The sequence below is a fragment of the Vanessa tameamea genome, chromosome 23, assembly GCF_037043105.1.
Source record: "Vanessa tameamea isolate UH-Manoa-2023 chromosome 23, ilVanTame1 primary haplotype, whole genome shotgun sequence".
Lineage (NCBI taxonomy): Eukaryota > Metazoa > Arthropoda > Insecta > Lepidoptera > Nymphalidae > Vanessa > Vanessa tameamea.
This window is the reverse complement of record NC_087331.1, coordinates 3,095,894-3,110,658: the sequence shown is the minus strand read 5'-3', so window position 1 is coordinate 3,110,658 and position 14,765 is coordinate 3,095,894. Positions and strand designations below refer to the sequence as shown.

The 14,765-nt window shown below is 37.5% G+C and overlaps 1 protein-coding gene across 1 annotated transcript in view; it reads left to right on the top strand.

The window, feature by feature from the left end:
* LOC113397738 (A-kinase anchor protein 13) overlaps positions 1-14,765 on the top strand; it is a 44,013-nt gene that overhangs the window by 27,390 nt on the left and 1,858 nt on the right. Inside the window, exons 14-33 of the mRNA XM_064218607.1 lie at positions 3,404-3,463; positions 3,910-4,050; positions 4,362-4,458; positions 4,920-5,133; positions 5,414-5,532; positions 5,635-5,769; positions 5,889-6,043; positions 6,675-6,807; positions 7,170-7,327; positions 7,632-7,753; positions 8,392-8,418; positions 9,845-9,958; positions 10,253-10,362; positions 10,461-10,626; positions 11,012-11,183; positions 11,540-11,703; positions 11,773-11,880; positions 12,135-12,227; positions 12,337-12,434; positions 13,046-13,141. Of these exons, the coding sequence (XP_064074677.1) occupies positions 3,404-3,463; positions 3,910-4,050; positions 4,362-4,458; positions 4,920-5,133; positions 5,414-5,532; positions 5,635-5,769; positions 5,889-6,043; positions 6,675-6,807; positions 7,170-7,327; positions 7,632-7,753; positions 8,392-8,418; positions 9,845-9,958; positions 10,253-10,362; positions 10,461-10,626; positions 11,012-11,183; positions 11,540-11,703; positions 11,773-11,880; positions 12,135-12,227; positions 12,337-12,434; positions 13,046-13,141 (2,482 nt within the window). The remainder of the gene's footprint in view (positions 1-3,403; positions 3,464-3,909; positions 4,051-4,361; positions 4,459-4,919; positions 5,134-5,413; positions 5,533-5,634; positions 5,770-5,888; positions 6,044-6,674; positions 6,808-7,169; positions 7,328-7,631; positions 7,754-8,391; positions 8,419-9,844; positions 9,959-10,252; positions 10,363-10,460; positions 10,627-11,011; positions 11,184-11,539; positions 11,704-11,772; positions 11,881-12,134; positions 12,228-12,336; positions 12,435-13,045; positions 13,142-14,765) is intronic.

Sequence of the window (14,765 nt, the reverse complement as noted above, 5' to 3'; positions counted from 1 at the left end):
CACATTAGAATAACCCAGATTGCGGGTTCAAACCTAGACAAGCACCACTGAATTTGCATGTACTTAATTTGTGTTTATAATTCATCTCGTGCTCGGCGGTGAACAAAAACATCATGAGGAAACTTGCATGTGTCTAAGTTTAACGAAATTCTACCACAAGTGTATCTTACCCGCATTGGAGCAGCGTGGTGGAATATGCTCCAAATATTCGCCTCAAAGGAAGAGGATTGCCCCTTAGCAGTGGGAAATTTACAGGCTGATACTGTTTCATGAGATGAAAGCTTTTTGACGTGGAGATGTTTCAGAATTAAAATTTTAATGTTTATATTTCGGCTAAAATGAAATATACATAATATATATAAGTTCGGATGCTGATTTCTTAACGAGGTTACTCATACGTGGGGTTTATTGTACACTGTAAAATTTAAATATTTACAAATTACAATGAAACCATTACTGGACACTGAACATAAATGCTTGCTAAGAGAGGAACTGACAATGCAGCATTAAAATATAATATAGGTAAAAGACGATAGTTACGCTATAATGTAAGAGTATTGTTTCTATAATCGATGAATCGTTTTATAGTTAGTTAAATTAAATTGGTAAATCTAAAAATGTTGTCTAAGTACTTTTGGACAAAAACTTGCCCAACCAAGGGATAAAACGATATCCAGATAATGGTGTATAAAATCTAGAAGTATATTCGTTAAATCGTCGAAGTATGACAGGGGATATGATTGATATTATTTTATAGCATGCTCATTGTAATACTCATCTAATAAGGTATCAAAGGTGACGAAAAATACACGCGAATGGAAAGTATGTATAATATATGAATATTAGATAATGATAGAGCATCTCAATCGGTCCACTAACATCGCGTAAACAAGTCCTGTATATATATTGGTGTTGGTAGCAAGAAGCAGTCGACGGGGTGCTACTCGCCGTGGCGCCGCGTCGCGACCAAGCTCGGCGTGCAGTAAGTGCGCTATCATACGATCAGGTCCACGTCATTATTGTTTTGACGTATTTTCATCGTGGTTGTGATGATTATAATGTAAACAAATCGAAGAGATGAAGATATCTTTTTAATTTTAAAAAGGCTGAATGTTTCTCTTGGGATAAAATCGGAAATTGGGATTAGCAGATCCTTTAGGGTAAAATTTAATCCCGACTATTGTACGTTGTATACACTGTTAAATAAGAATTGATAATGTACGCAAATGTTATTCAGTTACGTATCAATCGATAATTTTTCGGTAAAATATTTGTGGGGTTGATCACATACCCGCGATAAAAATCCGTTAAAATGTCGTTATTTCTTTCCAACTCTCCCATCGCACGTTCCATCGTCTCGTACTAAATCTTCGTTATTTCGACTCGCCGTTGTTTCTAGTAGGTCGAGATATTTCTTTTTGTTTATTGTTTTTGTTCAGTTTTGTCGAAAAGGTTCATTTGCTTTAGGGGTACTTTTAATTGTTAATTAATAAACGATCTTAGGGTCATGGAAGTATTTAACAATGATATTTTAAATCTAGACAATTTTTTGTTCTAAGTCGATCATAATTAACTCTTGAGGATAGGTAACCTTTACTAATACCAAATTCTACTACCAAGCGGCAGTGCTCAGTATTTTTGTGATCGGGTTTGATAGGTGCTTGTGTTTGATATTAGAGTTCCCAAGGGTGGTGGTACACTGGCGACGTAAGAGATGGTTAATTATTCTTACAGAACCAATGATGATGGGCATTGGTGCTGCATTTGCCACGTGAACTACCTTTTTTAAGTGCAAAGTTATCGCAATACCTGATCTACTTATTAATTGTATTTAAATCTAAAGTACTTATTGCATGATACAGGTTGATAATTTATTCCATAATATAAATGCATTCGTAGTAAACACGTATCACATTCATACCTGAAGATGTTTTTATTTTGGTTTGCGTTTCTGGAGATAAAATGTCATTGACCATAAGGTGATTTCAGATATAAATTGAACCTTGACAAATATTAAAAGTGCCCCCAAATCAATAAATGACATAGCAATACGTCGTTTGTCATCGCTCACAAATACTTCTAGATTGTTCTCGAATCATCCACAACGCCTTACTTGTGTATCTTTCTGTCTATTTTGGAGGTAGTTTGAACTTTCTCTTGACGATATTGTTGTTGTAGTCGTGATAAAGTTCTGATGATTTATTTTCTTTCTTTTTTATTTCGATTTAGAGTTGGCTGTATGATATGATTTAAGTTAAAGTGTACGTACGAACGGAAGATCTACGTTACTAACTGTGTTGTTATATTTGTATTTATTCTTAAACTTTACAACCCTATTTTGTGAGTGTCTTACTTTTCAGATAAGAAACACTTTAATCAATTAGACTTATATATTTTAAGTGTTTCCCATGATATACGCAGATAATATTCAGATATTTTTTTGTGTTATCTGTTCTAAATGCTGTAAAACAGTCTAATTAATTATATAAAATATGCAGTAAATTTATCAGATTTATCTATTAGATCTATCAGATTAATACATACGTACATACATACATGAAAGCGTAAAGATAATGCCTGAAATGAAAACAAGATACGAGTGTGTTGAAATCTGTTGAAACCTACAGTAAATAATTTATATTTTTAGAAACTACAGCAAACAATGAGTATAATAAAAAGAAACCACAATTCTAACTCGCCTTTTTTGTCAAAATTATAATTGACTTTCATAAATATACCAACTTATAATACAATTGCTTATTATTTATTTTGTTTCTAACGCTACTAACATACGTCAGTTAACGGTAACGGCACACAAAGATTTAAACGTTAAACTTTAGCAGTTTCTTGAATTATCTATTACGTTATATTTAAATTAAACGTATTAACGTAACATATATTAACTTAGGATACAAAGATGGAAAATTTCCTTTACAAAAATGTTGCCATGGTAATTAAAATGAATACTTGCGGAGTAAAGCGTTAATTTATAAAATTATTAGGTTTATAGTGATTTTGTTTTAATTGGTTGGTATTATTGTCTTTCCAAATTTGCATGTAATTATTTATTGTGAGCGTTTCGTTTCTATCAGTGCTTCTTTTTATTATTTAGGCTTCGCTGATATTTAATTACAATAATGTATTTATTGAATGATATACTTTTATATGTTTCTTAATTAACCAGTAAAATATATAATAAAAAAAATTGTTAAGTAATATTGATGATTTGTCTCGTCGGATGAAATTTGACCCTGTCTTGAATGTTGATTTTTTTAAATGGCAACACGGAATAATAATTTACTTGTTAAATTAATATTTTTATTCTGTGTTTGAAAATAAATATGTTCGTTTATTTGTGAATTTAATAATATCGTTGTATTTGATCTCACTGTGTCACTTTTAGCACGAGCCACATTTATAACGACGAGAAGGACGGATCCGATCACAAGCATGATCAGAGCAAGTAAGTTCAATTATTTGTATAAAATTACTTGAATCTTATAATATCACATCTTATTAAAAGCTATATTAAAACTCAAGGTACAAAATAGTTAACTATTGTTTATTCTAATGACATAAAGAAGCCTTAGATTTATTTATTCATGCGATTTGCTAATTAGCTCTACCGGTCAAATTGTCAAAATATACTTTATTCAAGTAGACTTTTAAAAGCACTTTTGATCGTCATTTTAAAAACTATATTAATTGAAGCTACCACTGGTTCGAACTGTAGATTCTTGATAAATATATCCACTTTACTTCTTGGATACACTTTAATTTTACTACCAAAGATGCAATAATAACTTTCCATACAATTATCACATATAATTTTAGATCTCGACCAATCAGGTCATAGTAATTCGATGTGAAAAATGTAATTTATCTTTAATTCTCGTTCTATGTTTGTAGTGCATCAGATGACGCTGGAGGAACAGAATGGCCAGAAGTTTACATAACTCCCGATCAACTCGGTGAGGAGGCCATCTTACTCGGCCTAGGAGCTTCGGAACCCGATACCTGGGCAGCGGGCGCGCCTAAAGGACTCGCTAAGTAAGTGCTGATAATATTAATAAAAAGAAAGAACCTGTTATACACAGTTATTGACAGAAGTAAACATTCAAACGTGTATCACTTGCAAACTATGCGTGGATAATAGCCACCCATCATAAATTCTTCCGGCAAGCATCAATACTCAGCACTGTTGTGTTCCGGTTTGAAGGGTGAATGAGCCAGTGTAACTACAGACAAAAGGCCCCTTCGGCACCTGTGTCTATTGCCGGCCTTTGCCATTAAAAAAAGACAGATTTATTATAAAAATGAGTACTACTAAATAATAAGTTATATTTATTAATTATTTGCAGATCGATTGGCGATAGAGAGACTAAGCGGCAGGAGCATATATACGAATTAATTTTGACGGAAAAACATCATTGTCTCACAATACGTCTCATGCAAAAGGTAATATCAATATAGTATTTTTTATATTAAAATTGACTACTTGACATATAACGCACAGACTATTAGTTGACTAGTATATGAAATTGTTTGAAACTTAGATTAAAAGTCTTCTGTTTATGAGTAAAAGATAGTTACAGTGTTTTAAAAAAATACCTAAACCAACAGGGTGAAATTGGGGATGAAAGTTTGTATAAAATTTGGTTCTTTTTCAATGCTGGAAATAAATAAATCGGTGTTTAGACTTTCATTTAAGCGTACCCGACAGGCGATAGATACAGTGTATTAAGAGGATTAATTTTGGGTTGACCATTTTTAATAATAAAAAACATGAAAATCGGTGATTTACTTCCGGTCAATGCGGGAAGAGTGTTCTCTATAATGGGAACACTGTCGGATGCACGGCTAGTCTCTACTGAAATGTTTCTACGTGTACTAAAAAGTGGGAACCGTTGGCAAAGCAGATGTTCGCGGAGGGCATGTCGCGGCTGGGCGGCGTGTCGGAGGCGCAGGTGGCGCGCATGTTCCCGCGGCTGGGCGAGCTGTGGGCGCTGCACGCGGCGCTGCTGGCCCGCCTGCGCGCCCGCCAGCGCGCCGCGCCGCGCGTCGCCTCCGTGGCCGACATCCTCGCCGACACCTTCGCGCCGCCCGCGCACCACCGCCTCAAGGCCGCCTACGGTACGAGATTTATGTTTCGTTATAACTTCTGTTGAAGTTCATCTTTATCAGTGGGCACAGCTAAACCTAATGTAGCGACAGATGTGAGAATCTGCCACATGTATCAATTACCATGCATTGGAGCAGCGTGATGGTACTCCATCCAGCTCAAAACCGTCTCCTCAGTTAAACCTATTGCATCTATGTCCAGCTGTGTGTGTAATAAAAAAGAATACGATATATTAGGAATGGCTTGCGTGGCTAGTTGTAGCCACAAACGATAATGTCGAGTCCCCCGCAGGCGAGTTCTGCGCGCGTCACCGCGACGCGGTGGAGGTGTTCAAGGAGTGCTGCGCGCGCGAGCCGCGAGTCGCGAGGTTCATCCGCAAGTGCCAGCAGAACCCGCTGCTCAGGAAGAAGGTACACCCTAACTAACGTGACACCATAAATATAAACTGACTTATGTTTATACTTTATTTTACCTTTAATTCAAATATTGTAATATTATATTAAATCTTGCAGGGTGTACCTGAATGTGTGTTATTCGTAGCACAGCGACTCACAAAATATCCGTTGTTGCTCGAACCACTGTTGAAAACGGCCGGAGATGACGTCACTGAAAGGGAATTATTACAAAAAGCTCTATGTGGAGTTAAGGTACCTTAAAAAAATAATTATAGTTTACCGAGTCCAAAAAAAAATGGACAGTGGCTCTTTTAGCTTCTAACACTTTCAATTCAAAATACTTAAAATTAAAAATAAATACTCCTTTTTAGGAAATCTTAGTGGATGTAGACAACCAAGTGGCAGCTAAGGAGAGAGAGGATCGGAAGCTGGAGATATACCACCGTATCGACGCTAAATCTTTCTCCAACTTTCGCGGTAGGAAGTTTAAGAAGAGTGACATACTTCAAGGAAATAGAAGTCTTAAGTAAGTGAAAATATGGTGGTAGTACCACTTCGTAGTACGACTTCGTGCTAGTCCGTCTGGGTAGGTACCACCCACTCATCAGATATTGTACCGCCAAACACCCGGTATTGTTGTGTGCAAGTTTGAACGGTGCATGAGCCAGTGTAACTCCAGGAACAAAGAACATAACATCTTAGTTCCAAAGGCGCATTGGCGAAGTAAAGAATGGTTAATATTTCTTACAGCGCCATTGTCTATGGGCGGTCGAAAAATACTTGGCAATTATTTAGTTTAGTTTGTGGGTTAGTTCCTTGGTATGGAACTACTTATATCTGCTGTGCTATCTTTAACTACAAGCTCAAAGGATACAACGTCCGAGTTCATAAGGTTGGTGGCGCATTGGTGATGTAAGGAATGGTTAATATTTCTTACAGCGGCAATGTCTATGGGTGATGGTGACCACTTACCATCTGTCGGCCCATTTGCTCGTCCGCCTACATATATATATCTTAAAATAAAGAGAGAATATATATTCAAGTAATTTAGCAATCTATTAAATATTGTATAAACATACAGGAGAATTGTTACCATTAATCTGAAGTGGGTTAAAACGCTTCTCGTATAATAATAGTGTTTTATTCGTAATGTTTAGATTCGAAGGTGTCGCGACGTTGATGCAAGGCCGGAGCAAGATGCAGACACTACTCGTGATAGTTTTGACGGACGTGCTGTTCTTCTTGCACGATAACAACAATAAATATACCTTCTTCACGCCGGACAATAAGGTCAGTTATTATTTATACTTGAGGCTGCGACTTCGTTGACACGCCAAGCAGCAATACTTGGTACCCTGTTGTTTCGGTTTGAAGATTGAGTGAGCCAGCGTAACCACAGACACAGGGGACATAACAACTTATGTCGGTGGCGCATTGATGGCATAAGGAATGATTTCAATTTCTTATAGCGCCAATGTGAATGGGCAGCGGTGACCACTTACCATCAGGTGGTACATTTGTCCGCCAACCTACGTTCAAATTGATGGATGCAATCGGGTCATTTGAAACGCAAAACGATTAACGTAAACGTTTGTAAAATAGCGATTTCCAATGTGGTCCCTTAAAAGTCGTCAATGTGCGTGCGGCCGCAGACGGGCGTGGTGTCGCTGTGGAAGCTGCTGGTGCGCGAGAAGGCGGGCGCGGAGGGCCGCGGGCTGTACCTCATCTGCAACGGGCCGCCCGAGCCCGAGATGTTCGAGCTGCGCGTGCACCGGCCCAAGGACATCGCGCACTGGATACACGCCGTCAGGTGGGCGCGGGGCTATCATGATGGGGCTATCGTGAAGGATAACATGAATTGTAAACATAATTAAGAAAGGGGAAAACTCAATTATTCGATAAAATACCATCCTTCCTTTCTCGTCTAAACGAAGTGGGCTTAGTAATAATAATAATAATTCCTTGGGTAACTAAATCAGAGATCAATGTTGTCGTAGATTGACATTCGGACCATAAAGTCGCATGTGATGAATTTATGTTGAATAATCGCGATATATGACCGTTTCATTCATTTAATTACAAGGAAATGTATAACATAAATTGATATTCAATAGAGCCGCAGTACAAAGCTGCCCAGAAGAAGTTGAGGAATCCGAAGCGGGTGTGACGGCGACATCTGCTGAAGAGAGACAGAGACAGCTAGAAGCGAGGCACGAGAATATAAGACTGATAACTGGTATGTATTATTTATTTTATTTATTTATTTATTTATTTATTTATTTGGGAAACAAACAATTTTAAAAACACTGTAATATAAAACAAAAATAACATAAAACACAAATCAATCAAGTTTCCACTTAAAGCAATGTAGCAATTATATTTATAACCTTATGAGTTATTAGAATGAACATAGCGGCATAGACATTAAATATGCTGAAATATACACGATCATTCTAACTAGTAACTAACTTAATTATATCAAGGTCAATTGCCTCGCGAAAGAAGAACCGCAAATTCGATACCTTGATCGTGCGAGTCGTACCCACGCAAACACAAATTTGATTCTCAACAGAAATTATTAGAATTAAATAGAAACTAATCTAAAAAACATATGAATATAATGAATAAGATGGTGGTTGGTTTGTTTGTTTTATTTGTTTACGCTTTCAAGTCTTAACTGCTCAACCGATCATCAAGATATTTTGCGTACACGTTGGTGTACAGGGAAGGGTATAGGTTACCCAGGAACTGCCTCACCCCCACACACGAGCAAGGAATTATTTATTAAACTTATTATCCTACAATAAATAGAATCTACCCTTTAAAGAATCATTCATAATGTGAGATTATATTTTTTTTACAATAATCAAACAGATGAAACTCCTTGGTGGCACATCGAAGGTGAATTTCTCATAAGTCAACTTTTCTTCAAATTTGCATGGTTTTTATTCCACAATTTAAACCATCCTTTAGAAAGTATATGTGTTTATTGAGTTTTATCTTTTTTATTTAATTCTTATTATATTGCCATAAAAATTAATATTACGGTATAACCAAAATGGTTCTTTACTAAGTAAAGCAATTAATGTTATAAGATGAATAATTCTTGTATACTTCAATAGATTATAAGTTAAAGAAGGGTTAAATGTAATCGTTATGATTATATTCTAATATATTTAAGTTCCACCAACCCGCATTGGAGCAGCGTGGTGGAATATGCTCCAAACCTTCTCCTCAAAAGGAGAGGAGGCCTTAGCACAGCAGTGGGAAATCTACAGGCTGCTAATGTTAATATTTTAAAGAGATAGTCTAGCCTGGCAAGCTTGCGGTAAATAGGACACCACTACCCATTTACGTTAGCACTGTAAGGAATATTAATCATCTCCTTACATAGCTAATGTTTCACTAAACTTGGATACTAAGTTGGTTTATGACCCTTGTGCCTTTAGTGTCTCGATTACCCTTCAAACCGGAACATAACTATACTAAGTTGCTGATTTGCAGTAGAAAATGTGATAAGTTAGTGCTCATTCTCACTGAGACAGACTTATACAAACCTCTTCTACCAAGTTAAAGTAAATTCAGATATACTATGACTATCATTCAAAGTAATAACTTCTACCGGTTCAGAAAAGAAAATACTCTGACCTGAGAAGAACCGGTGAAAGAAATTTAGCGGTTTATCATTAATGGAGACATTATTTATTTATTTTGCGAGTTTGAATAATCTATGAAAAAAAGTTAATAATGAAAATTTCGAGTTTTTTTTAATATTAAATGCCAATTCTTGTTTTCTATTTTGTATTGGAAAAGACAGAAAATTAGTTTTAAAATAAAATATTATCCTTTAGTCTTGCTCCTTAAATGACAATTCCCATTTCTATCAATCTTGTTTCTAACACTTTTATTATAAAAGGTATAATAAAATTAACTATGTTCGAAAACTCGTTTAATGTTTGTCATTCTCACGTTTATTCCTTAACTGCAAATACTCGTATGCATTTTATTTAAATGTTGGCTGTTTATTAAAACCAACAATTTGCATGCTAAATCTTTTGACTCATTCTCTCCGTTTATTTTAACTTCAATATATATGCTTAAACTTATAAGATAAATGTGTACTTAGTACTACAAATAATTCAATATATCATTAGAAATATCTTCGAAAATGTAAACTTGATGGAAGCTAAATAGTACAATTTTTTTAACTTTGCCTTCAAAAGTAACAATTCCTGAAATACTAATAAATATTTTTTTTATAAATGTAGCTTGAACAATTTTTAACGAAAAAAGAAATCGTTCATTATCGTTTTGTTTGTATCATCAGAGGCTTTGAGAGCAAAGGACAGAGAGCATGCTCAGCTTCTCGAAGAAAAAATAGCGTTACATATGAAAATGGTCGGTCACACCGGATCCTCCACGTCGGATGTACCAAATACAGGTAACTTCCAGGTTTTTTTCTGCAAGTATTTCTTGGGATGAAGGCAAAATGAATTCAGATAGTAAGCATATATAGATATGATATAACATTAAGGAAATAAATAGATTGTTTTTATATCGATTTTGTTTTAAGGAAAGTATTTTAGCTAAGATTTTTTTGTTCATGTAATAAAGTACAGTCAACAAGAACAAAAGATTTCGTCTGGATTTTTCTATCATAAAACGCTCTGTAGAAGCATAAAGTTCCCGCGTTCACGTAAAGATATAAGTAACGCTACACGTCACGCGTGTCCAGGCACGTCGTCCGCGTTCCCCGGCGGGCTCGTGTTTCCCGACTACGTGCGCCTGGCCGCGCCCTCGCCCGACACGCACGCGCTGTGGCAGGAGGTCTGCAAGGTCGTCAAGGTACGCCGGCAACACTTACGTTTACGAAATATAAAATATAAAGTTTACGATAAATGATACAAACTAAACATGTACATTTGAATGGCACGCGGCGGCAGGAGGCGCTGGAGGCGTCGAGCGCGGGCTGGTCGCTGTGGGCGGGCGGCGGCGCGCTGGGCCGCAGCACGAGCTCGGCGGGCGAGCGCCACTCGGCGCACTACACCAGCCCCGCGCTGCCGCGCCGCGCCGACACCTTCGCCGGCTTCGACGCCGCGCAGCACCGCGGTCAGTCCCCACGCCCACGCCCACGCCCACGCCCACGCCCACGCAGATATATCGGTGTCGAAACTGCTTCTTGCCTCGTCATATGATTGCATAATGTGCAATTCTGTGTAACTGCTGCACAATTTGTGCAGGTTATACCGATTTATTTAACGACCGTAGTATAGCTGCCTCGGTTAACCTTACATTATATTCACCGTGTTTATATAGGAATATTTGATGATTTGTCTATCTTTCATAAAATTGTAGTTATCTAGTGTCGAAATCGCAATAACTCATTAATTTTGAATACAATTAAATTAATTATTATTTAAGTAAATAAAATATAAAGCAAAGATTTTTAGTTATTTAAAAGTTACTGATGACACTTTTTATATAACGTATACAGGAGTCCAGATGTCAGTCCGATTGTCAGCATCGGACACGCCCCCTGCTGAGGGGTGTGAGGGTGAGGGCGAGGGAAGGAGTTGTCGTGATGAGGCCGACGTAGCGCTCAAGCTGCAGCACGCGATATACACGCTCGCCTGTATCGTGTGGCAGCAACTGACCACCATACACAGGTATATTCCGAGGATAGGCCTTTATATTGGCAGAAACTAGGCTGGCACTCATCCTCATGCTAGAAAACTGCAATAGGGAGCGTAACTAGAACTTCATTATATAACTATAATTTGTTTAACGGAGCAATAAATTACACAAAAAACTTTCGCTAATAATTAAAATAATTTGAACGCGTTTTGAATTCATAAATTTTTCTCTCATAAAAGTTTTTTTTTTTTTTATTTAGTTTTTTTTTAATTTTTTTGTGTTAACGCGATCCTTGTTATGATATCATTAAAACGTTAAAATTCAAAAGAGATTGAGAACCACCGAGAGCAAAGTGTGGCGGAGGTAGTGTAGCGAGGTGTGTGCGCAGCCTGGAGGCGCAGGTGTGCGCGTGGCGCGCGGGCGCGGGCTCGGGGCTGGCGCGCGCGCACGACGCGCAGCTGGAGGAGCTGCGCCACGCGCAGGCGCGCCTCACCGCCGAGCGCGCCAGCTGGGAGGCGCAGCGCCAGCTCGACAACGACGCGCTCGACCGCGGTCAGTGGCGCCCTGTTGCTGCTTGTGCCGGCCGGCGGACAGCCGTTGTAATACAGTCGTACGTTATAGAACGGAGGCAGTTGCAAGCGGCGAGGAAGGAGTTGGAAGAGCAACAGAAGGACGTCGAGCAGCAGAGGGAGCGGCTCTACCGGCGGTTGGAACGACTGCAACAGCACGGTACAAAAGAATTATCTGATTAAAGTGAATTGTTTAGACACTCTTAGCGAGTGTCATACTCGTTTTTTCTTTAAAAAAAATTTTTTTTTTTTTTAAAATGGTAAATCAGTATCGCCCATTGACGTAGCCAATGCAAGAAGGATAAAACACCTCCTTCGATGTGCCGCCAATAATATTAGGATTGTTGATATAATAATGATTTACATAGTCATAGTAACGTTTACGTATTCATAAATATATAATATGTATCTCAGGTGGTTCACAAGAAGAAATCGCAAGTGTCGGAACCCTCTCGCCCGATTCTAGCGTCAGCGATACGAACCGACGGAAAGAGCCAAAATGGAGAGGTAAACATTTTTATATTTTATTGAAAAAAATATTTTTTAATCAGTACTCTCACTTGTGAAAGTTGTAACGATTAATGATTAACCGAACGACGCCTCCGTGCCGCCGCAGCCAGCCGCGGCTCGTCGTCGTCGGAGGGCGCGTGCGCGCCGCCGCAGCTGCTGTCGGCGCACAACGAGACGCGCGCCACCGTGCGGGCGCCCGCGCAGGTACCGCGCCCGCCGCCGCCGCCGCCGCCGCCGCCGCCGCCGCCGCTGCGCTGCGTTTAAAGTGCATTCCGCAATCAGCTCGGCTCGCGGAATGCACTCGGCCATAAAAAGCCCCCCCCCCCCCTCATTGGTCGACGCGCGCACCTGGATATTAACGAGACGAATCCAACGAACACGATCCTAAGAAATTATTTGTTTAATAAGTCACACGTATTGACCTCTAAGCGCATGGGGGAAATATCCTTTGGGAGCTCGTTTCATGGAATGGACTTTAATGTCTTTTTTTTTGTAACCTTATTTAGCAGACGGACTAATAAGCCACCCGATAGTAAGTGTTCATCACTGCCCATAGATACTGGCGGCGTTAGAAATGTTAACCTTGCCTTACATCGCCACCGCGCTACCGACCCTGGGAACTAAAGTGTTACGTCCGTTGTGCCTGTAATTATACTCACTTCGCTTCAAATCGGAACACAACAATACAAAGTATTGCTGCTTGGCGTAGTATATATGATGAGTGCGTGATGAATACCTTCCCAGACGGGCTTCCACAAAGCCCGACCACCAAGTTAAGTAACAAGTCCAATTAACGCAAATATTGTCGTTGATAGCAAGTGGTTAAGCAGCAGCTACCCCTGAAGCTGGCGAGCGGTAAGAGCCAGCAGCCGCCGCCTGGATACCATCGCCTGCACGAGTCGCCCAGCGAGGTAAGCAATTTTAGATTCTGTGCTGTTACAGTGGAGTTTATTTTGTTATGAAAATTTCAGTGTATGTGTTGCGTAAGGTAATTTTTACAGTAACATAATGTTCGATGTTTTAGAATACATTTTTACGTTAGACTCATACAACACAATGTGGGAAAACGCATTATGTCACACAAATCCTTTAAATAGTGTCCTAACGACTAGAGACACAGATAATATATGTTTTTATTATCATAATACTAATAACGCGATGTAGGATGATTATATTATATTACAAGAGACGTAACCCGTCGTGTAACGTTAATACTTTGAGTAAAAGTTAGTTGACTCGCTGTAGTCAAATAAAGCTAATTTTATCAAATTAGTTTGTAGTTGTAGTCTATATTTTATAAACAACTCTTTTGATTGTTAAAATCTTTACCAGAAATTATTATTATTTTTCATAAATGTTTTTTATAATATAACCAACAATAAAAGAATGACTTACGTCTGATTGGATGTGAACTGATCTGTAATATATATATATTTTTAAATTGAATAGAGTAAAAGGTTCGAATCAGATCAAATGGTTGTTTTACAGGACGCGGAGTATCCGAATGTATTTTAACACGAACAAAAAATTATTTACGTAAGTAATAAAAAAAATTGGTGTCTCGTAGATCTTTGTATTCAATTTATTTTATACTTATTGATAAGCTAAGATGGCGACAAACACAAGAATTGAATTGCAAAAACTAATTTCATTATGTTTTTTTTTTATATTATTTTTTTTCTTTAAATATATGCACACTTTCTTCTATAACTTCTCGACTTTTGACTAAATAATATACACTTGTATCCCAAGGTAAATATCGTACACCAATAAATATATTATTAATACCAAGATCCTGTTTCCACCAGTCATATTTTATTTTAAAAAAATGTATAACATTTTGTTAGTTTTTGTATAGAAAATTTGTCAAAACATCAGTTTTCTTCGGACACAATTGAATAAGTGATTATATATAATCTTCGTTCAATTGATAAGTTTAATGCTGTATATTTAAAATTACGATAATATACTCTACTGTATATAATACTCATACTGAAAGACCGATAGATTATAAAATATATAAGGTATTGGTAATTCGAAGTATTCCCGTTAGGTGGTGATGAGTGACAAGTTTCAATTTTTTTAAAGGCATCTTTGTGAAAAATAAAGCATTGTACTAATATCGTTTTCCGTCTCACATTTTTAAATTTGGAACGATAATTGTTGTTTTAATAATAACCAGTGTTTAATCGTTTTTATAAATCAAAAAAAAAAAATGATATTTAAATTGAATTTTTTTTTTTAATAAATGTTTGTAGTTGCATTTTTGACTTATTTTGAAAGAAGCTAAAAAATGGTTCACTTTTGAATGATGGATATGTTAGTTATATTTATCGCAACTATGATATTCGCCACCATCGCATAACACCACCTAACGGGAATACGTCGAATTACCAATAACCCTGTATAAATCAGTACTTACATATCTCTAAATACAACCTCAAATATTTTTCAGTGATTTCCTCTCATTCATGGGAGACAAATTTAACGCAGTAGTAATATATGTTCGAGCTTCTTATTTACATTTTCCTTCCG